The following is a 23,518-nucleotide window of genomic DNA, read 5'->3' as shown; positions in this document are numbered from 1 at the left end:
TGTCTAACAGAGATTACATTTGGAAACTGACTGCCCCAATCGCATCTACCTATCGATCTGTGCATAAATCTGGCATTGATTGTCAGAAGCATCTCGCGCAGAGTGTATACCCCGGGTTCGGACAAACCCTCTTCCGAGCAACCCGACATCGAGAAACAAATTGGTGGACTCCAGCTAGTTGCTCCCCGACCAGGCGTTCAAGATGATTCAACTAAAGGTGCGCATAACTCATACTGTTCAGTAACCGCCTCCAAATACTAATCATATACTCGGTTTAGTCATTATTAACTTGCATCGACAACTCCGGCGCCTCAATTGTCGAATGCGTCAACGTCCTGAAGAAGAAGCGGCCCGCAACCATCGGTGAGTCTCCGCAAACCAGAGTGATGGGAGAAGAACCAAATGGAGAATGGAGACAGTCAAACTCACTCGGCAACCGTCTAGGTGATCGGATCGTTGTTGTCGTCCAGAAATCAAAGCCCGCCGGGTCCGAGGCACCGACTTCCTCCGCGCTTGCGAACAAGGTCCGTCGTGGTGATATTCGCCATGCAGTGGTGGTTCGGGTGAAGAAGGAACTGCAGCGGCCTGATGGATCGGTTGTTCGATTCGGCGACAATGCCTGTGTGTTGGTGAACAAGTCGGGGGATCCGGTTGGGACGAGAATGAACGGTTCGTGCTCTTCCTTGGATTTCTCTTCTCTGGATGCTAATTCTTCCACAGGACTCGTGGGACAAGAACTACGGAAGCGACAATACTCGAAGATCTTGTCATTGGCGCCGATGCACGTCTAATATTTTACCAGTCCATGATTTTTTCTTGTACTTGATGGGAGAGCGCCATTGCCTTTGGGCTGAATATTCATCGCTATGTATCAATAGAATTGCCACAATACCACACAGATTCCGTTTCGATTTTTTCTGGTTAAATCACCAAACTCCAAAACATGCTCCCAAAGATCAAAGGGTATCGAGGAATCGACCGGGGGGCCGTATCGCAAGGGACAAAAACAAGACATCACATAAAGACGTTACCGCATGCGCAGCAGACATAGTAGAGTTTCTAAACAGACCCCCAGCGATAATTAGCCTAGAACCTCATATCAAAAATATCCAAGGGAGACACACCATTCCGGTTTCCGCAGATCGCTGTTGCGATTGGAAGAAGACTGCTTCGTTTTCACCACAACTCGGGCAAAGCTTGTTGGCTCGAGGGAGCTGTAGACAGAGAAGCAGAATATGTTAGCCAGCAGGAATCTCAAGATGGAAGAAAATCTCCGATGCTAGACCGGCAGTTCCCGTCTATCGATTCCAGGCTGCTACTATCCTCCTCTTCCGAAGCCGGCTCGCCTTCTAGCGAGCCACACTCAAAGCAGGTAATCTCGTCACCACAGAGGGTGCAGAAGCCAGGGAGACAAACCGTCGGATCAGATCCCACATCCTGGGTGACACCCGCCGTGTCTCCGACTTGGCTGTGGAGCTTGTTCTGGTAGACACAGTACGAGGTGGCGGGTTCGCCGACGTGGCAGGTGCGGCAGGTGAACATCAACTGGTTGGTGACGCGGTCTTCCTTGGGGTAGAGCAAGTTGGAGCTAGAAGAAACAGTGTTAGCTAGAGGATTTTCTAGAGCAAAATGAGTCGTACTTACCACTCGCGACAGAATCGGAAATGGATCTGGTCAGACTGCTTGGTGTCGCCAGCAGCGGAGGGAGAAGGGCTTGTGGACATGGTTATCTCGAGGTTGCAATATTAAAAGCGGCCGATGGTGTGATTTAAAGGGGATACAGGGTGGCAACTCGGGCGTGAGGGAGAATAGGAATAATCATAAGGAAGCGGCGAAGGCCTAATGAGGTGAATCGCGGAGCAGACGCTAACCCTAATTAGGACATGTTTGCACTATTTGCAGGTAGCATCATCCCCCGCAGTTGCGCCTGCCCGAAGTGTACTTCCCCCACGGTGTACGAGCTGTTGTGCAGTTGCAGTGACCAACTGGAATTTATTGCCATACAACAATCATGGTATTCTTATACCCCTTATTTTACAATCTCCCCTCAAAACCCATGCTGACTGTCCAAGGCCGACTCAGGTCTCCCCGCAGGATGGGAAGTTCGTCATTCGAATTCCAAGAACCTTCCCTACTATTTCAACCCCTCAACCAAGGAGTCTCGCTGGGAGCCACCAGCAGACACTGATACCGAGAAGCTGAAGGTCTATATGGCCCAGCACCACACCCCCGCAGCTCGTGCCGACTCTTCTGGCCAAGCCGAAGGCAAGATCCGCTGTAGCCACCTGCTTGTGAAGCACCGCGACAGCAGACGCCCCAGCAGTTGGCGAGAAGCTGAGATCACCCGATCAAAGGAGGAGGCCATTGAGATTCTGAGGGGCCACGAACAGCGCATCCAGTCTGGGGAGACCACTCTGGGGGACCTTGCGGTATCGGAATCCGACTGCAGCAGCGCCCGGAAGAAGGGAGACTTGTGAGTGTTGATTCGAGCATGGATTTATGATCTATTGTGTCGCTGACTCCTTCAAGGGGTTTTTTTGGTCCTGGTGAGATGCAGAAGGAGTTTGAAACTGCCGCTTTTGCGCTACAACCAGGCCAGGTCAGCGGGGTGGTTGAGACGGCCTCTGGAGTCCATCTCATTGAACGGTATGTGTGGTTGACTAGATCTGAGACTACAAGATATTCTTGATTGACTGGCTAATTGGACTGTGGTATAGTGTCCAGTAAATTGATCCCTATATCGAGATAGACTGGCTACGTCGAGCTAGCGGGCTGGCAAACTGTTATTGTAGCATTTCTTCCCGGTTTTTCTTTGGTTATGCTCTTTGTTTGATATGGATGGTTATCGTTCAAAAAGAAAAAAGGTCAAGAATCAAATTGTGTCTACAAGAAGCTCTTCACAGATCTTTGAATAGGGTTGTCTTGGTTACGCGAGTTGGATAGTCTCATACAGTACTGAGGCATCACAACAATGGTCGTTATAGGCATGGTAGACACTGATACCAAGTCACAGTTTCAACAATGATAAGCTTGCATTGTCGATGGCCTCAATTGAGTCAATAGACTCTAACATCGATGCCACAATAAGAGAAGACCGAGGAGCGACAATAGGAGGTTGGTTAGCTCTATTGTAGTCCTACTGAGCGTAGCAATGAATGAGCACCTATCAAGTCTAGCTGCTTTTAGATGTAGACCAGCCTTTGATCTTTTGTAGCCATCCAACCCAGCTCTGTTTCTCTCACCCTTCTCGCTAATTCCTCTTTCCTAGCACCCACATTTTCTCTCTTTATTGCCCCTACATCTTGACCCTTACACTGTCCCAATCCGTCGGCCACAATGGCCGAAGCAGTCCGACGTAGACGCTCAATCATGCGCCTGTCGTATGCATGCAACACCATCACCGACTACACATACGACCCTCGCTGCTTCGAAATGCCCTCGTGGCTCCAAGTCCCGCCCGAAGTCCAGGAGGCACACCACCAGCTCCATTCAATTGCCTTGCAGGTCATCAAAGGCATGAACGTGCTGTCGGGCATGCGCGAGCGGCGCTACAACGAGCTGTGCTCCAAGGACATGGGCATCCTGCACCACATGCACGTTGGCTCCATGAAGCGACTCCTCGAATGGAAGCCCGACTGGGATGTCTAGGATCCCACTCTGGCACCCGCACCCAAGATCCCACGCGACGCCCTCAAGTTCTATGTTGACCCACTCCACTACGCCACGTTCACGACCACCTACATCCGCCTCATCAGCGAGTTCGTCACCATCCCCTACCAGAAGTGGCGCGGGTACAAGTCCCACCTTGAGCACATGGCTTCCCGTCTTATGGGATCCTTCCAGTACCAGGAATGGCGCCGCTGGTGGCAGGGTACCTTCGTGGATGAGATGTGGAAGTGGGAGGTCTGCATGGAGGGCCTGGTTATGCCTACTTGGGAAGAGATCATTGATGATGTTTACCTCATGATCATCGACTGGGTTGAGGACTCTGAGGAGCTTGCCAATACCTTCTACATCAGCAGCCCGGAGTCCATAACTCCGCTGGATGAGCCGACAAATGTTTCTTTCAGCTTTTCGACTTGCCTCGTGTGATCTTGCGACACTGCGAAATCGGCGTTACAGACATTTTTTTTTTACTGGGCTGATCTAAATGAGGCTTCTTGCATGGCTCTGGGCGCTGGTTCGGTGCATGGTGTGGGATAGATTTCAGGGATACTGGCGTTTCTGACAGAAAACGAGCTGCTGTGCGCTCGTGATTGATACTTGCTGTTTCGTGTTTTGAACATGGTGACTTCCATTTATTCTGTAATACCCATAATAACACTCAATTGTATTCATTTGCTAGTCCTGGGTATGTCTTCAACTTACTGGATTATGGACGTAGTATCGCGGATTGACCCAGGTGGATTCACCTAGATGAAGCCAATTGCTTGGAACGGACTGTGCCATTCCTTTGATGTCTCTCCACCAGCTTTCACTCCTCCCCTGTTTGAAGGGAAGAAATTATCCTTTAAATTCTTTGAATCTTCCATCCTTTGTGTGTTAAACTGCAGACAACACGAAACATTGCCATCTCGACTGTGATCACGTGTGGCAATAGCCCTATTTTATTGCAGAAACAAAGATAACTAAAATGCTATTATATACAACATACAACACAAAAAGAAAGATTTGTTTCAAACTCTCTGTCCCTTTGCCTCTTTGTTAGTGCGTACCCTGACTGACTTTTTGTCCTGTGTATAATAGTCTTGTCTTGCCTTTTTACCCTTTTTGATACAACCTATGTCGAAAAGGGTAAAAAGGGGCAAGGCCTTATAAATAAATTTATATCAAGCGAGGTTCATCAAAATATTAGGCTTTTTCTAATCTGATATATACAGGGCCAGACTGTCTCCAAGTTTAGCAAGGGAGTAAGCCACTCCAGCCTCTGCCATGTGCATCCACTGGGTCCGGAAATACACCCTGTGTGGATGTATCATAGATGAAGAAAAAGAACTCTGTAAAGACAAAAAACAGTGCTGGGGCAAATGCATGACCCGGCTCTACTGCCATCTGCAAGCGTGCGAGGAATGCTGGCGACAAGGAAACTGCAGGATCAACCCAAAGATTCTTAGGCTTCTCGGGCGCGAAAAAGCTCCCGAATCCCAAGATGAGGGAAAAAATGCAAATGACAGTTTCCAGGAGAATCACGCCCAGGAAAAAAATGGTGACCATGATTATGGTGATGGTGATGGGGTGAATGCAGCAGAGCAGCACCCTCCATCTCCGCCTTCGCGACCCGAAACCCCAAGAGTCATATACGAACGGAATATGCCAGGACGAGTTCCGTATTTTCTGGACGATAGAGAGCAGGTTGTTGATATAAGCGGGGCCCTGTACCCCGTGAACATCCGATCCATGTGCAAAGATTATCGGGTACGGCGTGGCAAGGTTGGTGGTAAGTGAATTCAGGCTTTTAAGACTTTTCTTTTCTTCATGTTCCCAGCTTGGAGTGAAAAGTGCTAATTACATATTCTTGAGGTAGGTCATAACCCCAATGCAGACGAAAATGGCGATGACTCTGAATCAGAGGACGAAGACATTGGTGATGTTTTCTTTCGTACGCTGTGGGGGGAGAGTGCTGATGTTTCCCCCGAGGAAACATGGGCAAAGAATTGGAATTTTTGAACGACTTTCTATTTTCTATTCTTGTTATTTTCCTTCTTAGTCCTATAATGTTTGAATGATCGACAAAGCCCTTGAATATCATAGACAGTAGATTAGATTGCTGTACGACTCTACCCTACATACCCATGCAATGAACTTAGATGGGAAAACACCAATGCACCACGTATGTTGCTCATATTAATGACAGACCACAGCGCTTAAAAAGAATCCTTTTCCCTTGCAAAGACTAGAGTACCTTGAACCCATCTCATATGGTCGTGTTGAGTCGTTCCAGGCGTGAGGTGATAGCATCAATAACAGCGGACCTGAAAAGATGAGTTAGTAGACGAAAAGAATTTAGTAAAAAAGGAAAAAAACTCACTCTCGCTCAACCATTCTCATTGCATCCGCAATCTTGGCTCGCTGGAGTCGCTGTGGCACCTTGGGCTGAGCGCCTCCCGGAGACGATGGACTACCGGGCTCTGCAGCAGCAGGAGCCTTGGCTGCAATGGACTTGGTCTCCGCCATCAGCTCAACAACGAGATGCTTGACCGTCTCCAACCGCTCCGCCAGTTGCTGGTCTTGCTTGCGGTCTTTCGCGTCCGGGCCCCCAAGTGATTCGGACAACGTAGTCACCTCTCCAACCCACGCCTTTTCTTTCTCGCTCAGCGGACGGCCACCCGAATTGAGAACCTTCTTGCGCAAGGCATCGTATCGCTGCACAAGTTCACCCTGCTTGTCTCTCGCAGCTTGCAATCTCTTGTCCAGCGCTTCTCCGTTTCGGGCTCCTTCCTTGCGGTGGCCATCTTCGTCAATCTCGCTCGTAACGCCCTTGATGCGCTCGGCAGCATCGGAGAGCTGCTTCAGCTGGTCACGCATCTCGCCTTGTAGGCGCTCGCAGCGCCGGAACAGATCCGATGCAGCTCTCTCGAGAGCATTTGTATGGGCGGATAGCACGCGATGGGCTGTAGCGACAAGATCCAGAGTCGCTGGAGAAAGGCGTACCTGTTCCTTCAGAGTGTGGCGCTGGCGGTGCGGAACGTATTTCTCGACGAACGAATCCAGTGGCGATTGCGCGTAGAGAACGGCAGGGACTTGATACGGGACCCGCCGCGGGAGCAAGACCGGAGATCCCGGTGCCAGTGCCTTGGATTCATACAGGCGCTGATCCACCGCTACAGAGAAACTGTCCTCTGGAGCATCCATGACCGCCGCATATGGACTTGACGGATGATAGGTGAGAAGCAAATAGCCAAGATCGAAGTCGTAGAAAATCAGGGATGCGGAAAGGGGTTCTGTGTGAGCAGTGACATCGGTGTTCGAGACTTGCAAGATCCGCTCTCTCTGAATCACATTCCCATCGCAGAGAACTTGGAGCCGGAAGCCCGAGCCCGCCGTGTCCTCGGCCTGTAATTCAGCTTCAAGTCTTTGGACCCAGGAAGACAAGGAGAAAAAGACCACGTTTGCTGCGGTCGTGACAAAGAAGGAGTATCGAGAATGGATGTCCTTAGTGAAAGTGGGCCAGGTAGTTGAATCCCCGTTATTTTTGACGGTATCAAGAGATTCAACCAAAACCAAATCCCCGGGCTCAGAAAGAGGTGTTCGGAATGCATTCTTCCTGGCCTTGGGTAGCCACTGGCCTTCAACACCATCAAGTTCCAGGCAGATGTGCACACGGCCATGGCCACTAGAGAGACAGATGACAGTCGCTGACAGCTTATCTTGGTCGATCGCGTCTACTGCGAGCTCTTCCTCTTCTCCCTTCATGAGATCGTCGGCGTTCAATCTGGCGGCGATGACAAGAAGATCGCAAAGCTCCAAGTCATCCAACTCATCTCCGGTATCGAAGCGAAAAGGACCTTGAAGTCTCGGAATGGCGCTCGGGGCAGCTGGGCGAGTGAATACGTCGGCGCCCTCAATAGCTCCAGACCCGGAGTGAGGGTCCAAGGACTCCTGGCCATCGATCTCCTGAAGCCATTCATACTGTTGTCGAGAGGCCGTCAGCTCCTCCTCGACATCAGCAGAACCTTTTTCAAATGCAGCAAGCTTCGGGATGATAGCCGCAGACAGAGAAGGGATGGTGGCTGATGGAGCTTGCCATTTCGACGGCAACAGAGGGCACAGTGCGTACAAGTCACCCGGCTTCATCGCCACCCAGAGGGTCATGGGTGCCCACGCGTCTTCCCTCTCGCTTCCGCTGCCGGCAAAGCATGCAGATGCGACTTCCATGTCGTAGATGTCGGCAGAAAACCCCTTGTTCTTTCCAAAGCCGGAGGGTGTGAAGTCTTGGTCGGAGGAAGTGCCATCCACCAGCTTCTTGAGGTCGATTGCGAGCGTAGGCTGGTCGAAAGACCAGTGGTTATTCCGATCCAATTCCCACACGCGCACCGCAGAATCTGCGGCAATAGTGACTATGCATCCTCCAATATTGGAGTGCAGTCCCAGCGGGTGCCACAGCGCCGATATCACGGGAGCTTCGGGGATAACATGGGTGGTGGGACCGAGCTGATAAGTTTTGAGACGAATTGGCGCGGTGTCTGGGGATGAAAGGTGGGAGGAATCCGGTAGAACAGAAATGTGGACAGTATGTTCGGTGACAACAGCGAGAAACGCGCCATTCGGAGAGGGAAGGATTTGCTTGATTTGGCCGTAAACAGGCACCGTCAAAATCTACCAAGAAAGCTGTCAGTCGCGATCGAATCCAGATGCACCTAAAAAAAGGGGGAAAGATAAAAAAGAAAAAAACCGCTTACCCTGTAAGAAGCTTGGGCGCCATCTCTAGCATCCTCTTTTGTGGTGCCCTTTTTCTGTCTTGATTGTAGCCACTGATCCTTAAGTCGCGCGAGATTGGCCCAGCGGATCTCATTGTCGACTACCGCGAACACTTCGTTTCCTCTCTTGGCGAATGTTCTGGTCGGTCCGTCGGCCGCAGGTACCTTGTGTCCATTTTGCAGGTCTTGCGCTGGGCTCTTCACCGAGCTGCTGGCGAACAGGCTTGCGCCAGGCGAGGGCCGGCAAAGCCAGGCAGGCGCGTAACTGTTGACCCTGGGCATCGAAAATGAGAACGTAGAAGACGGCCAACAATATTTCAGTAATTAAGAAGACAGTCAGCGCATCCCGCTAGCGAGGAGAGGGTGTGGTGGAAACAAAGCGGGCGAGTAGACGGCGTGGAGTTCTGCGCCAAGATTCTGCTGGAAGCTCCGAGCTCCTTTGTTCCCTCAACTCCCGAACCTCCGTTCACCACTCTCTTCACTGCAACCGCAACCTTTCTTTACGCCATGAGTCTGTTATCAGTGAATACAGTTGATCGACTGGATCGGCCCAGCGCTTACTATGTAGGCAAGGTATGCAGTTGGCTTCAAGGACTGCTGCGCGAGCAGCTCGACAATACCCTCGACTAGAGAGATGAACGCTTACTCTTTACCGACAGAAGAAGCGCAGATATAATGACCGAGAGGATGATGTCCAGGAGGATTCGATGGCAGGGCTGAGAGATGCCACCACCCTCTATGTGGGCAACCTGTATGTTGGAGCCGATCTCATTATACCAAGGATGGACCAAATCGCTAACCACCTTCAGTTCTTTCTACACAACGGAGGAACAGATCCACGAACTGTTCGCAAAGTGAGTCCACGCTTGATTATGAACCCCATTGGCCTTTGCTTATCTGATATCTAGATGCGGCGAGATCAAGCGGTTGGTAATGGGACTCGACCGGTTCAACAAGACACCCTGCGGGTTTTGCTTCGTCGAATACTATACCCACCAGGATGCACTGGATTGTTTGAAGTACGTCGGAGGTACCAAGTTGGACGAGCGCATCATCCGTGCAGATCTCGACCCCGGGTTTGAAGAGGGCCGACAATATGGGTATGTGATATGTAAAGACCGAAACCACAATAGAACCAATCCAGCTAACTATCATTATAGACGAGGTAAATCGGGTGGCCAAGTTCGAGATGAGTACCGGGAGGAATACGATCCCGGCCGTGGTGGGTATGGCCGGGCATACGATGACCAGCGCCGACGAGAAGAAGAAGAGTATGGCCAAGGGAGGTAGGCCTGCTGCATATAAAGGCATTCGGACAAATGGCGTTGTTCTCAGGGGTATGACAAAAAACCAATTAGCAGAACCAGGAATCTTCTTTTCACTTGATACCCTATTTACATGTGTCTCCTTGATCTAAATGCTGTCTAATGCTGCTTTATTGTTCTGTTTTTCTTTTGCTTTGCACGCCTTCTTGCACCTGGCGCAGCCACCACGCATGAATTCTTGCATCTCCTGTCAATTCCGGGTGGAAACTAGTGCCCAGCACATTGCCCTGTCGCACTGCCACAACGTCGCCAACCTCTGCCTCGGGACTGATATCTCGTCCTTGTGTGGCTAACCGAGCTGCCTGTCCAGACAATGTGGCCAGCACTTCCACGTTACTGGCTGTCGTCGCCAAGTCTTTTGCCGGCCGGGATGGTGCTACAACAGTCTCCTCCCGCTTCTCCTCCTCCACCTGAATGCCCTCATGGTGGGGCAACAAGCGCTCAACCACTGGGGCACGGATGAAGACTGCGGGGAAGGGCGATGCATCTTGACCCAAGAAGGCCAAATCCAGCGGAACTTGAAAGCTCTCTGCCTGTCGACCAAAGTGGTTGCGGTTCACTCGAACATCCAGCCCCCCAATCAGCTCTTGACCGCCCTTCTTGGTGCGATTGGCCGACTCAGCGAGCAGAATGAGACCGGCACAGGTGCCCCATGTTGGTTTGCGATGCACCCTATATAATCGCCACATTAGAGAGGTGATTCGCGAAGGTCACTTTAGGGGAGCACCTACTTGACAAAATCTCTCAAGGGCTCTAGGAGATCGGACCTCGCTGCCACTAGTGACATAGTGGTACTTTCTCCGCCGGGCAGGACTAGAGCATCGCATCTTGCTAGTTCCTGTGGGGTTCGTACTTCAATGAAATCCCACTCCGAGGGAGGTGCTTGCTCAGTGGCCTTCTTTAGCAGCTGCACATGTTCATGGAATGCACCTTGTAAGGCAAGCACCCCAATTGTGAGAGTCATTTCTGTATGTTGCAGAAGAGAAAATCGAGAAACTCTCGAGAAACTTTGCCTTGATGACTCTTGAATCACGTGCTTGTGGTTTCCCGGTGGTTTTTTTTATCAGCACGTGATGTGTTCGATAAGCTCCCCTCGACGCGGGGAGTTGGGGAGCAGCGCGTCTTGTGCACCTTCTTGACTTGCAACACTGTGAACTGATGATGCGTCTCTGCTGAGGAGCAGTCCAACAATGTAAGTGTCCAAGGTTTTGATGAAGTGCCTGGCTCAGCTTTAGATGGGTTGGTTTGACTTACCTCGCTCTAGAATTCACTATGGAGCTCAACGAGGCGACTCCGCACGATGCCCGCTTCAAACTCCCTGACCAGAGTAAAGTGGAACACTCGATGAGCTCTGCACCAACTTTGGTCCGGTGGTACATTGATACCCGAGAATGGGAGGACAATGGGTGGAATCTCCCGCTATTGGAGACACTCAACTCAGCCGATCAGGCAAATGTGAGGAAATTCGTCCAGCCTGCAGACAAGCGCCATGCTCTGGCCTCGTGCATACTGAAGTATCTGTTCATCCACCATGTCTATGACATTCCCTGGGACAACATCAGAACTCAACGCACGCCTGACCACCGCCCGTGCTTCAGCCACCCGGAGAACCCCATCCAGATTGACTTCAATGTTAGCCATCAAGCATCTCTGGTCATCTTGGCAGGCACTGTGGTCCCGGGAGCGGAATTCCACCATATGAATCCCGAGGCGCCTCAGAGGCTGGCTCCGCCTAGGGTCGGCATCGATATTACTTGTGTCGATGAACCCAACCGTCGTCGCCATGATCGGCCTCCAAAAACCATGGAAACCCTGCTGTCTTTTATCAAAATTTTCGAGGAGGTTTTTTCGGAGCACGAAATGTACATCATGTCAAGGCCTCTACATGTCTGGCGACACTCTCGTGGGTTGGAATTTGTCGAGCATGATTGGAGGACCCAAGCCCTCATCGACGAAGAGAGCCTAGTGCGCTATGGCTTGCGACTATTTTATTCTTACTGGGCTCTGAAAGAAGCCTACATCAAGATGACTGGCGAGGCTCTTTTGGCTCCTTGGCTGCGGAGGCTAGAATTTTTCAACGTCATCCCTCCAGAGCCAGTCAATCCACTGCGTGCGCCGAGGCCATATGGACCTACCGCTGGAGCATCAAACCCGAACTTCATCCCATCATCCCCTCGGAACTGGAGCAAACCCCACAATGACGTCCATGTCACGATGGATGGTAAACTTATCGACGATACTGTCCGCATGCAGCTTGTCGCCTTCGAATCAGACTACATCGTTGCTACCGCTGCCCGCGGAGACTTTGTTGGCCCTATAGCGAAGAATGCCTTGAACGACCCCCTTCACCACTTGCCTGGCATTATTCGTGTTCGTGAGGGTTTGGACTCTGTCGTGGAGAAGCGTATTCCGCTCTGTGTTGGAAAGCGAGTCGGCTACAAGGATCCCTGGAGGTTGAAATCGGCTATCAGCGACCCCTGGCTCCCCATGCAGGAGGTCGACATCAACCTGGATGTTCGCGCCTGTTCCAACCCTTCCATCCCCTGTTCCCATAAAACCGACCCTGACGAAATCCTCCCTGACCTCTCGGCCTGAGCCACGACGGTCTTAGACTCTTGTCACGGCCATGGTATGGAAGCTAGGTTTGATCTTCGAAGGGTTGAGTGTGGATATGCATGAAGGCTCGTCAACTATCCGACCGAATCTATTCAGCTGAACTATATATGGCACTGTCTTCTGTTGCTTTCATCCCAGCTTCACCTCCTTGTCATCTTCCCTTCCTCTGTCTCTGCATTTCCTTCTCTTCCCTTTTCTTTTCTTTTTTTTTTTCACATTTGATATGATACGACGAGGAACGATAACGACCGAGCAACCATGTTTGATTTAACCAATTCAACCCATATTCATACGGACACTGTTGCTGTAGGCAAGTCTGATCGGTTTTGGCAAAAATCGTAGCCCACTGCCCTACAATAGAACCAGAGGGGGATATGGGACCCCCAATACCCTCTCTACCTTGCAAAGAATACAAACATGTATCATTTACTGGTTTTGGGTATAATTCAATACCAGGTTGAATAAATCTTGGAGTAGACGTCCAAGACAATATATAGATACCCAGCAGTATTGTGTTCATAGACAAGAGGCAAGTATATTTTCTGAGACTCAAGATATCATCTTCGACGAAGATCATCTATATCATTTAGCCCAGTCTCGAAAACCATGCTCGCCGAAAATGAATTCTCAGACAAAATAAGAATAAAATTAAACATCCAAGAGCCAGGTCATGTCATATTTTCGTTCTAATGATACCAGGTATATACATCTTATGCTGGAGCAAGATCAAGAAATACTCAACCACGCTGCCCCCAAACAGAAGGGATAGCTGTAGACCGAGAAAGAGGAGCAAAGATTTGAAAGAAAAGAAACCGGGGATACTTTGGAGGAGGGGCAAGGATAGAGTATACTTTCTAGGTGATGCAGCCGAAGAGTAAAAAAAAAAAAAAACCAAGGTGACAAGTCAGCTTGTAATTCCTTGGGCTTTGATGTAAAAGAAAAGGGACCAAGAATAGAACCGGGTTCTTGCCCAAGGTGAAGGATATGTACCGAAAGAAGAAAAGCAAGGGCGGAGATATACAGTAGCAAAAATTGGAGAGGCGCACTGCTTCCCTGCTGGAAATGGTAGAATGAGGTTCTGACGGAAATTGGGTTCCCGATTTTGGTTGTGGTTGTGTCGTGAAATGCTGGCAATCGAGCCGAGAGGGCAACTGATGCAGAGCGCGCGGGGGCAGATCCAGAGATATGCATCGGTGCAATGAGGAAGAGTTGGAGGGCTAATTTTGATTACCAATTAAACTCTTCAGATCTCGACGGCAGTGGCAACACCAGTGGTATGCGCCGCATCGACCTTGTCTTCCTCGGTATGGGACATTGCGGCGAGGGTTTTCAGCATAGACTCTCGCGTCGACTGGGTCAGGTTGTCCACATCCGCGGAAGTCAAATCCTTAGTAATGATAGGAGGAAGAACTAGACGTTCGACAGGTTAGCCCACATTGTATTACAAGCTGCATAACTTCGCGAGAACCAACCTTTGACCTTGATGGACCCTGCGTCAAACCGCCAGGCGCGAGGCGACATGACATGAGCATAGTTCTCGGTGACGACAGGCACGATGGGTACACCGGCCTTGACCGCTAAATGGAATGCGCCCTTCTTGAAGGGCAGCAGAGTGGGCTCGTCGGAGTAACTCCGGGTGCCTTCGGGGAAGATGAAAACACTCTGGCGGTGTGTGCGCATCTCATTCACAGCACCATCGAATGCCTTGAGTGCTGTTTCTCGGTTGGCACGGTCAATAAAGACAGTTCGTGAGAGCGCCATGAACCAGCCCAGGAAGGGAATGTTCTTCAGCGACTTCTTGGCAGTCACGCTACAGTAGGGCGGGAAGATAGCGCCAAGCATGAGGACATCCAGCTCGGTCTGGTGATTCCCAATAAAGATAGCCGGCCGGGTCGAGAGGTGTTCTTCGCCTTCGGTGATATCGAAAGTAACTCCCGTCGTATACCGCATGACCCACTTGAAGCTCCGGGCCGTGGCCCACTGCGAAACGCGGCCGTAGCCGATCAGGCGCAGGACTATCGAGGCGATGACACCGTAGGTGGCACATAGGAGGAGCGAGCCATAGGCGGCTAGACAGCGGGCGACGAAGGCTGCGCGGGGTACTTTTTGGCCGAGGGCAAAGAGGGAGAGTGTCAGCACGACGAACGAGCCGATGCCCGACAAGATACAGGAGGTGATTGACATGGTGTAGATGATTGTATTCTGTAAGAGAGAGAGAGAGACAGGGTTCAAAGGTCAGTCACAAGGTTCATCACGGGGAATTTGTGGGGAGGTTGTACTTTGCCTAGGTATTCAACGGAATGTGGACACACTCAGCCCACCGCAGTAATGTGGAATCAGGAAGTCAGGGTTGAAGAGTAGATCAATGACAATTCTATCAGCTAGCTTGAGCCATGACCATCCTTCGCAAAAACCAAGAAATGAAAGAGAGGAAGTGCCTGTCGCGGTTGATGCAGTTGCTTTTTCTGCCTCCTCACCGCCTCGAGCATCTCCGTCACCTCCCCGAGGTCATCTTCGAGGTATGGGGATCTATGGATACATCCATGGAAATTGAGATACAGGCAGACATATATATATCAGAGCTCAGAGAAAAGCTATGTGGATTCTGACCACAAGGACAGTCGATTATGCGGAGGCATTTGCTCATCTCACGAAGCATGCCCGTAACCCAACAGTAATGTACAAGAAAACACCATGCCTGATGCCTGATGTCTAGCCCCGGAAACTCCCCTATGATGCTGTGCAAAGAGACCTGCAAAAGAACGCCTAACTCATAACATGAGACCTCAAGAAAACCCCCCTGGAGAAAGACCGGAATTCGCTCCCGGGCTAAGCCATGTCGTCATCGTCCATCTCGTCGTCGTCCAAGGATTCCATTGCATCTTTGATATATTGGGCAGCCTGAGAAAAGAGTTAGCAAACAACAAAAGGAAGTTTTAGAAGATGAAATCGTACCTTGGGATCCAGATTCAAGGCCGTTGTGAAATGCTTGATCGCATTGGCCTTGTCGTGGAGCATTTTGTACAACTTGCCCAGTAAGTAATGGACGTTCGCCTCGTCCGGCGCCATGTCTTTCAGCACCTTCAACTCGGCCAAGGCAAACTTGTAGTCTCGAAGTTTCATCATCGCGCGCGCTTTGCGGAACCGAGCCAGTACTGAGTGCGGGGCCAGTGAACAAGCCCGGCTGTAATGGATGAGGGCGTCGTGTGGATTGTTCATTTTCTCCAACACCAGCCCCACGCAGCAAATGAGCACCGCATTCGTCGGGTTGATAAGAGCCGCGTTGCGGAAATGCTGCTCCGCATGCTCGAGCTTGCCCATCCTATCGTATACCGTCCCCAGTCCGTACCAGGCGTTGTAGTGCCGATTGTCCGCATGAATCGCGCGACGATACGCATCTAGGGCCTTGTCGTATTCTTCATTGGCGACGAACTCATGACCCTGGAGGGTGAATGCGTAGGCAAAGGTGGGGTCCAGCGCAGTGGCACGCTTGAAGCATTTCAGAGCCTGGTCGTGGTCCCGGTGGTGGGAGAAAGAGTTGCCAATGGCACACCATGCTTGTGGGGAGAGGCGGTCGGCTTCCAGCAACTTGTGTGACAGGTAAGCAAGCTCAACATCGTCTTTGAGATGCCAGAGGACGGTCGAGTAGATCTCCATATCCTTCACTCGAGAGGGCGCCAGAGTTTGCACCCGAGAGAAATATCTAGCAGCCTCGGTGTACATCGCTTGCTCAAAATATGCTCGACCCAGTTGGGCCAACACCCAAGGGGTCTCACGCTGACCCTGGGAGAGGGAGTTGAAATATTGGATGGCGTCAGGGCATCTGTAGCGACTCAACGCGTAATACCCGGACGCAAGTTTGTTGAAAAGTCCTAGCAGCCAACTCAAGGCCTCTAGATCTTTGGTTTTCTCAGCATGTTTGGGCAGGGGAGGGGCGCCGGAGTTAGGTGGTATCAAGCTAGCCCGAAGTTCTTTGCCCTCGCTGTCGGATGTATCCATAGGCTTCCGGTTGCCGCTCACAACACGGCCAACTGTGGAGGTGCCCCCCTGGCGTCTATTGCTTTGCCCTCGCACCTTCTTCACCTCGCGGCCTTCTGTTCCGGTGAGCGTGGCGGTGGAGAACTTGCTGGTAGTTGGTTTGATCTGATTGAAGAGCCGAACACTGCGACGCTGAGGTGCGCCTGGTTCGACTGGAGGAGCGGGGTTGGCGACTTGACCAGTGACTGTGCGTTTGCGATCGCCAATTCGTGGTGCGGGCGGTGGATCCCCTTCTTCGGGGATGGTGGGCTGCTCGTCTGATTCGGATCGGGTCTTGGTCTTGGGCCTAATTCCAGTCGGCCGCATCTTGGGGGGAGATTGGCTGGTGGGATCCAAACCAAGGGATTGAATGGGGCGATTCTTGCGCATGGGAGCCAAAGGTGGTTCCCAGGTGGACTCGGGCTCAGTGACTCCATTGGCAATGCGAAACTCCTCTGACCCGCTACTCTGCGCCCCCGGCGTCTCCATGCCCTCATGAATTACTGGCGGTACCGCCGTTGCGACACTGACAGAGCTCCCATTTAGTTTTTCCCAGAGAGCAGAGTTGCCGAAAGTGGCATCAGACTCGCCTCGAGAGGCAGGAACCGTGAAAGGATCAAATGCAGAAATGCCAGTTGCCTGCATGGGAAAAGCACTATCTGTGGTCGCTGTGGTAGCAATACTTTCGGACCCAGAGTCACCCTCATCAGGAGAAGGGGAAGAAATGATGGCATGAAGTTCTGGGCTGAGTTGATAAATATTGGGAACTCGGATCGTGACACCTATTGGCCGTATTAGTAGATATTGAGCGGAAAGGCACAGGCATAACATACCCGTTTCACACAAGCTCAAGTATGCATCCCAAAGGAACGGATTTGCCTTGAGTGCCTCGACATAGCAGTCCACTGCTTTAGTCAAGTCCTTCTGGGCATGCCACAGCTTTCCCTGGAGGCAGAATACGGCGGCTGCATCGGGGACATGCTGTCTCTGCGTCTCGCTATGTTTGTCTGTATTGCATCATTAGCCTCCCTTCAGATTAAAGACAGACTGCCATGCATACTCCAGTGGTTTCTGTTGGCCCAGAGGCCTTTGCTGCGCTCCAGTGCAGTGACACCATCCATGTATTTCCCCAAATCCAAGCATGCCTGGGCATAGACATACGCGCAGCCAAGGTGCAGACCTCGAGAGGCTGAACTTTGACTACACTCAAAAGCCGCCTTCACGTCGCCACTGTGTAAGTGGCATAGGGCCAGCAGGTATTGGGCTTCAAAGGATCGGGGTTCGAGGGCAAGGAGGCGACCGGCAAGAAAGAGGGCATTTTGGACCATGTTGTTGTCAAGGTTGTAGTAGATGAGTTGCCGCAACTGGCCGGCGACATGTCCCGTGGACAAGGCCATGATGTGCGGCGGAAGAATCCACGCGACAAGACAGGAAAAGAGGAAGTATGAAGTTTAGAGAAGGGGGTTTCAACAGGATCAAGAGAGATTAGATGGTGGCAGTTTTCAGTCAACGCAAATAGCACATCCAAGTCCTGTGTCGGGGTGACGCCTTCTGAGACGCGGGGAGGAAGCAACGACGCGACGGAGTGGATATTGGTATCGAGACCCAACAGCCCATCAACAACTGCCAGGCATATGAGGCGCGACAGGTCTCCAGGCACTGAGAGGCTCGATCTTGTAAAGAGCTTCCAGTAATCGCGAACGCAGACGTCCCACGATGTGGACAGCACGGAGAATGTAAATCGACGGAAATGGTAAAGGGGATGGAGGATAAGACGAAGAGGGCAAAGAGGCAGCTAATAAACCTGCTGATTACATAGTCTGCAGACTCCAGACGAGCCGATCAGAGCAAAGTCATCCTGCAGCCTGGGAATTGCGCGATGAGGACTTCCTTGGAGTCTCTTATTTTGGTTGCATCCGGCGTCGTTCTGCCGCGGCTGTCGGGCGGTGAAGGTCGTGGCGGGCAACAATCTGGAGCTCCGCGTGCCGGCGATTTCCTGGACTCCACCGTCTCTCCGCTTCGTTCGCCATTCCAGATTTTGATCAACTCGGGGATTGATTCCATCGAGCTCCCAATCTTTTGCTCGAGAAGCTGATTGTGAACTGTTGGACTTTTGGGTCCTTGACTGGGTGCAGGTGAATTCGTGGCTGTATTTCCCAAATCGGATCACCCAGCATGGCACAGGTATGTATCTGTCCCAGTTGCTTGCAATTGTGGAGTTGGATGCTTCCAGATAAGTTGTAGGAGAGAAGAAGAAGCTCTAACAGTGAAGCAGAAAGCCGCAAAGACGCTGGCAAGCCGCAATGCGGCTGTTCTTAAGCGGACGCATGTCATCTCAGCCGCGTTACACCTGTTATTTCTGCTTTTGCATCAGGTCTTCCAGCGCCCGCGTTCCTTAAAGCCATACTTCCTCTTGGCGGTCCCGACTCTCCTCATTGAATTCTACCTTGACCGCGTAGGACGCCCCCGCTACACCGACGATGGTTCTCTGCGCTCTGCCGGCGAGGATCTCAATGCTACTGGCCTCACAGAATACATGTGGGATGTCTTGTACTGGACTCAAGGTTGCATTGTGGCTGTGTGTCTATTCAATGACAGGGCTTGGTGGTTGTGGGCGGTGATTCCACTCTACTCGGTCTACTTGGCCTATACTACCATCATGGGTATGAAGAAAGGGTTCGCAGGGATTGGGGGTGGTGGCAGCGAAGAAGAAGACCTCAATGCAACAAAAAGCAAAACGCAGCTTAAGAAAGAGAAGAGGGGTGGAGGAAAGGTCAAATATGGCCCATCTGGGTGAGCTTGAAAGGCTGGCGAACTAGAATTACGTAAATACATGGATATAGTGTTTGTTGCTGCTGGGAAATTTGGATTGCCGCGCGGCTTATGGCAAGAACGGAGCATCTGTTTCTATTAGGCTGCCCCCCAAGAAGCTGCTTGTGTATAATCAAACAGGACTACCATTGATCGGCCCTGAGACCACAGCAGGAAAAGCAAAAGCACTGGGAAATTTATTACACAGAATCATTGTATTTCACTATGTACTCCAGGGCATCGCCCCTAAACAACCCTCCACACAGCAGGCCAGAAGTGACCACAGCTACAGAGACAAAAAAAAATAAAAATAAACCAGTACAAACCCGGAATGAAAAGCACAGGATATGGAAAAGTGGGCATATTGCAGTCGTGACATAACTGTATGGGGAATAATGTGTCGAGAACCGAGCATGGCATGTAAATCCAATTTCAGAGCGACACGCTTAAGCAGGCAAGGGTAGATGGAAGAGAAAGACAAAAACATGAAAAATGTACCATGCCAAACTAACCTGCCAGGTGGCTTTTCAGGGTTACAATTCGTCCTTGGCCAAAGAGGCAGCATTTTTGATGCTATTAGTCACATCATCCACATGCGACGTAGCGGTGTCAGCAGCCTCGGAGGCTGCACTGCTAGCACTAGAAGCCAGATCAGCCACCCGAGACTGGGCGCTCTCAACGGCGAGAGCGAGACGGCTGGTGGCACTCTCTACTGCCCCAGGTTCTTCCCCGTAGATGGCAGCACTAGCTTGGGACTGGATTTTCTTGATTGAGTCCTTGGCGACATCAATGTAATTAGACTCTTTGCCGTAGACAGCACTGCTAATGCGCGCAGATGCTGTCGAGTAAGCATCGGCTGCGGCATCGGTGGCCTGCTCGTAAGAGCCCTTGGGAGTACCGTAGATACCGACACTGGCAACCTCGATGGCGGCATTGAGTTGGTCATTTGCGCGTTGCATGATGTCCTCAACGCTGGGAGCTCCCGTGACATAGGCGGCAGCCACGGAAGAGGCTGATCCGTAAGCCTCGTCGAGGTAGCTGGAGGCAGAGGACACAGCGGCGGCCGGATAGGGTGTTTCATACACGGCATGGAGCTTGCTCATCACACTCTCCGTGAAGGAAGGTTGTTTACCAACAAAAAGTTCGGAGACGATTCCCTGAACTGCCTCGAATTCCAAACGGCGGTTGTCAATAACTTGTTGCAAGTACGGCGTTGGCGCACCGTAAAACTGCTGGCTGGCTTTGGAAACGAGGTTTTCCCAATTCTCAGATGCTTGGATTGAGAAAGATTCCAACGACTCCGTGGATGTCCCATAGAAAGCGGAACTGGCCGACGCGGACGCCAGGGAGAGGGAAGCTGAAGCTGCCGAGAGAGCGGCTGAGTATCTAGACGAAGCGTCATCAATGATACGTTGCGATTGATCATTGTCGACAGATGAGATGGCAGAGCTTGCCGATGCAACAACGGCAGCAAGGCTAGCGGATGCCAGGGAAGAGGCATGCTCGTACTGTGATCCAGCTTCTTCAATCATAGCCTGGACGTTTATAGGAGGCGGGGTGGGTGTTGGAGTTCCGTAGACTGCATGGGATGCCGTTGAGACAAAGGCGGTATAGTGCTCATGAGCAAGACCGACGGCTTCGTAGTAGCGGCGCTGCGCATCGAGAACGAATGGCTGGGAACCAACTGAGCTCGTTGCGGGTGCTGTTTGTGTCACTTGCGCTAGCTGCTCGGAAGCAATACTAAGACCCTCGTTCAACCTCGAGGAGGCAATCGAAGAGATTTGGACCAAAGGACCGTTGGAAGACTTGGACGTTGTTTGACTGGCCGAGTTGACAATCTGGTCCTCATCCTCGAAGACAGGCTCTTGTTTGGAGGGCACATCAGCCGCGGCAACACCCCAAGCAGGTTTGGCTGAGACATTTTCGTCTTCCACGATTTCATCGACCCAGACAGACTGATCACCGGCTTCATCCTCGGTCACGAACGTTTCATGGGAATCTTCGGCTGCGGTATCCTCTGGCTTCGGCGCTAAGTTTTCAGATTCCGGAACGGAATCTTCCGCTTCGGAGACACTAGAGGGTGCAGGCGTGTACGAATTTGCCTCTGAAGATTCATCGTGATCGGTCTCCAGTGTCTGATTCTCCGAGCCCTCAGTCTCGTCTTCGGGCTCGCTCTGAGGCTGAGACCGTGGAGGCGGGGGCTCAGTCCTTGTGTCGAAATTATCACTCACTTCGCGAGCGGCAATCTTCCAATAGCCAACGTCCTTGAGCCGGACAAGCTCTTTGGCTGTCTCTTCGGCAACCTCCATGCCGTGATCTAAAATGCCAGTGGCCACGCTTCTGGCCTCTGCAATTGACTTATGGTTCATGCCCACCTCTCGAATTGCATTGCGCCAGTCCTCAAGCTGAACCTTGAGCGCATGGTACCGTGCCCAATCTTTGTAAGTCACGCCATCCATCCAGGCCCACCGTATTCCAATCTCCTGCAAGCCAAGGTCACGGATGCTGTCGAGAACATCCGCAGTCGAGTTAACAGCGGCGGAGACCCGGCGCAGGAGTTCATCATCGAATGACAGAGACCATTCCCGGAGCGCTTGGGCACGATCTCTCACGTTGATAGCGGAGTTTCTGATGTCACTGACCAGCTGGTGGCGCGTAGAATCTTCAGCCTCCGGGGCATCTTCTTCCGGCAAAGACTTCACCAGGTCATTGATGCGCTGCTGGATGGTGGAGACTTGATCAGCGGCCACTGATTGCAGAGCAGTCGAAAGACTCGCGCCATGACTATTGGCACTGCTAGAAACGAGACCAGCCACAATCTCCTCAATACGTTCTTCCAGGTCCTCAACTCCCTTGTCGGCTGCAACCGCAAATTTATGTTGCCATCTCTCAAGGTCTGTGGCAATTCTTTCGCGGGCTTGCTGGGCCTGCTCAGTGGGTGACAGCGTTGGCTGGGATGGGGGAGTCACGCTCGTGGATGTGGTAGTCACAGAAGTCGATGTTTGGGTTTTTCCCCTCGAATTTCGTGACAGTCGATGACACGGGCTTTTCTGACAAAGTACTGCTACTTCGAGTCAGCAAGACTGAGGTATCATCTTCGGGGCAGGGATTGCGCTTACCTCTCTGATTCTTCGACAACAGCGCGCAATCGTTTACCCTCTCGGTAACTTGCCAATCGCTGGCCAATCTTCACCAGTTGGGGTTCAACTTGCTCTGAGTAGAGGCCCGTAATTTGAGGCCAAAGAGAACTGTTGGCAAAGTAGACCACCGCCGACCAAGTAGACCGTGCGCCGGGCATGACATGGTTTATTACAATATCCTGGCCGGCCGTGTAGGTTTTCCCAATGAAGGGTTTCGATTGGGTATAGAAAGGTACCAGATAGTCCCAATAGACAGTGCGAACTACAGTGTTCGTGTGTTGATAGTAGGGCGACACGATGGCCACGCCTTGCTGGACATATGGATCAACCTCAGCCGTATAAAGCTGATTCGCCTTGTCCTGAACATTCTGTAGTCGCGGTGTCACCTGCAGTCTCCATTGCTCTGCTCCATAGGCCTGAGCCTGAGCCAATGACGGGGCCCCATATTTATCATATCCAGATTTTGCGATTCCCGAAGCAGGAATATACACCTGCTGATGCACAATCTCCACGTAAGGACGAGCTTGGTCAACATAAGGTGCCGCATATGTGTTATAATAGGGCGAGATGTAGGGTTCCACGTGTGACCGAGCGATCAAATAGGGCTTGCAGACCCGGGGCGATGTGTCATTTAATCCTGAAAGGTCGGAAGGACATCGCAGGAAGGGTGTAATCAGCGCGTACCATATACACAACCTATTATGTAGAGTCATTAGCCTCCCAGGTTTATTGATAGCCTCAAGGAACACAATATTAGCACTTACCGCACGACTAGCCCTACTGTCCATCGTAGAGAACTCTTTCTCTCCCGTGCATTGCCAGGGTCTTTCCGTTCAGTTGACTTGACTGCAGCATCTGGCGCCCGCCCATTCTCTTTTGCGACCATCCTGGACTGAGCAACCGAGGTCGCGCGATCTCGACAAGCTAGGAGTCGGTGTTTGACCAGGAGCTTCCAGGGTATCGAGCTGGTTAAATCAAGAATGACTGATTCATCGGATAACGGACCAGCATCGATGATTTGGGCCTGTGTCGGAGGGGGTTGAGTCCTACCAGCAGAGTGTAGCTTTGATGTAGGCGGAATGCTCGCGTCGGCCTTGGCGCTAGCAGAACTTCACGCGTGGGCCGTGACCGGCTTCCCATGCAGAATTACTTGGGCTAGCGAGGCTAGGACTGACGGAGTCGAACACACCAA

The 23,518-nt window shown here is 51.6% G+C and overlaps 12 protein-coding genes across 12 annotated transcripts; 7 read left to right on the top strand and 5 right to left on the bottom strand.

Moving 5' to 3' along the window:
• Positions 1-202: 202 nt before the first annotated feature.
• On the top strand, positions 203-791 carry NUU61_008746 (mitochondrial 54S ribosomal uL14m domain-containing protein; the record flags this gene model as incomplete). The annotated part of the gene is made up of 3 exons (XM_056659271.1): positions 203-217; positions 279-669; positions 721-791. The coding sequence occupies 3 exons, from the start codon at positions 203-205 to the stop codon at positions 789-791; spliced, it is 477 nt and encodes a 158-aa protein (XP_056507564.1).
• Positions 792-1,014: 223 nt separating this feature from the next.
• NUU61_008745 (DNA-directed RNA polymerase II core subunit RPB9) lies at positions 1,015-1,724 on the bottom strand (the record flags this gene model as incomplete). Its single annotated transcript, XM_056659270.1, has 4 exons — positions 1,015-1,059; positions 1,125-1,204; positions 1,320-1,588; positions 1,645-1,724. The coding sequence occupies 4 exons, from the start codon at positions 1,722-1,724 to the stop codon at positions 1,015-1,017; spliced, it is 474 nt and encodes a 157-aa protein (XP_056507563.1).
• Positions 1,725-2,011: 287 nt separating this feature from the next.
• Positions 2,012-2,727, top strand: pin1 (peptidylprolyl isomerase ESS1; the record flags this gene model as incomplete). The annotated part of the gene is made up of 4 exons (XM_056659269.1): positions 2,012-2,014; positions 2,073-2,473; positions 2,530-2,646; positions 2,718-2,727. 4 exons carry the CDS (start codon positions 2,012-2,014, stop codon positions 2,725-2,727), a joined length of 531 nt encoding a protein of 176 aa, XP_056507562.1.
• Positions 2,728-3,336: 609 nt separating this feature from the next.
• Positions 3,337-4,092, top strand: NUU61_008743 (uncharacterized protein; the record flags this gene model as incomplete). Its single annotated transcript, XM_056659268.1, has 2 exons — positions 3,337-3,597; positions 3,649-4,092. The coding sequence occupies 2 exons, from the start codon at positions 3,337-3,339 to the stop codon at positions 4,090-4,092; spliced, it is 705 nt and encodes a 234-aa protein (XP_056507561.1).
• A 1,305-nt stretch (positions 4,093-5,397) lies between these two features.
• Positions 5,398-5,667, top strand: NUU61_008742 (uncharacterized protein; the record flags this gene model as incomplete). The annotated part of the gene is made up of 2 exons (XM_056659267.1): positions 5,398-5,437; positions 5,525-5,667. The coding sequence occupies 2 exons, from the start codon at positions 5,398-5,400 to the stop codon at positions 5,665-5,667; spliced, it is 183 nt and encodes a 60-aa protein (XP_056507560.1).
• A 247-nt stretch (positions 5,668-5,914) lies between these two features.
• Positions 5,915-8,699, bottom strand: NUU61_008741 (uncharacterized protein; the record flags this gene model as incomplete). The annotated part of the gene is made up of 3 exons (XM_056659266.1): positions 5,915-5,972; positions 6,029-8,316; positions 8,400-8,699. 3 exons carry the CDS (start codon positions 8,697-8,699, stop codon positions 5,915-5,917), a joined length of 2,646 nt encoding a protein of 881 aa, XP_056507559.1.
• A 225-nt stretch (positions 8,700-8,924) lies between these two features.
• On the top strand, positions 8,925-9,707 carry NUU61_008740 (nuclear cap-binding protein subunit CBC2; the record flags this gene model as incomplete). Its single annotated transcript, XM_056659265.1, has 5 exons — positions 8,925-8,990; positions 9,077-9,168; positions 9,227-9,271; positions 9,326-9,517; positions 9,578-9,707. The coding sequence occupies 5 exons, from the start codon at positions 8,925-8,927 to the stop codon at positions 9,705-9,707; spliced, it is 525 nt and encodes a 174-aa protein (XP_056507558.1).
• Positions 9,708-9,852: 145 nt separating this feature from the next.
• NUU61_008739 (pyridoxal 5'-phosphate synthase subunit PdxT) lies at positions 9,853-10,706 on the bottom strand (the record flags this gene model as incomplete). Its single annotated transcript, XM_056659264.1, has 2 exons — positions 9,853-10,414; positions 10,474-10,706. The coding sequence occupies 2 exons, from the start codon at positions 10,704-10,706 to the stop codon at positions 9,853-9,855; spliced, it is 795 nt and encodes a 264-aa protein (XP_056507557.1).
• Positions 10,707-11,014: 308 nt separating this feature from the next.
• On the top strand, positions 11,015-12,337 carry NUU61_008738 (4'-phosphopantetheinyl transferase family protein; the record flags this gene model as incomplete). Its single annotated transcript, XM_056659263.1, has 1 exon — positions 11,015-12,337. The coding sequence occupies one exon, from the start codon at positions 11,015-11,017 to the stop codon at positions 12,335-12,337; it is 1,323 nt and encodes a 440-aa protein (XP_056507556.1).
• Positions 12,338-13,601: 1,264 nt separating this feature from the next.
• NUU61_008737 (20S cyclosome subunit (BimA/Nuc2/Cdc27)) lies at positions 13,602-17,772 on the bottom strand (the record flags this gene model as incomplete). The annotated part of the gene is made up of 4 exons (XM_056659262.1): positions 13,602-13,745; positions 13,838-14,560; positions 15,314-17,382; positions 17,436-17,772. 4 exons carry the CDS (start codon positions 17,770-17,772, stop codon positions 13,602-13,604), a joined length of 3,273 nt encoding a protein of 1,090 aa, XP_056507555.1.
• Positions 17,773-18,550: 778 nt separating this feature from the next.
• On the top strand, positions 18,551-19,172 carry NUU61_008736 (SND2/TMEM208 family protein; the record flags this gene model as incomplete). The annotated part of the gene is made up of 2 exons (XM_056659261.1): positions 18,551-18,559; positions 18,651-19,172. The coding sequence occupies 2 exons, from the start codon at positions 18,551-18,553 to the stop codon at positions 19,170-19,172; spliced, it is 531 nt and encodes a 176-aa protein (XP_056507554.1).
• A 547-nt stretch (positions 19,173-19,719) lies between these two features.
• NUU61_008735 (uncharacterized protein) lies at positions 19,720-23,212 on the bottom strand (the record flags this gene model as incomplete). The annotated part of the gene is made up of 3 exons (XM_056659260.1): positions 19,720-22,231; positions 22,306-23,022; positions 23,091-23,212. 3 exons carry the CDS (start codon positions 23,210-23,212, stop codon positions 19,720-19,722), a joined length of 3,351 nt encoding a protein of 1,116 aa, XP_056507553.1.
• Positions 23,213-23,518: the final 306 nt, after the last annotated feature.

This window comes from Penicillium alfredii, assembly GCF_028826965.1.
Source record: "Penicillium alfredii strain IBT 34128 chromosome Unknown utg000011l_segment0_segment0, whole genome shotgun sequence".
NCBI lineage: Eukaryota > Fungi > Ascomycota > Eurotiomycetes > Eurotiales > Aspergillaceae > Penicillium > Penicillium alfredii.
This window is presented reverse-complemented; position numbering and strand designations above follow the sequence as displayed.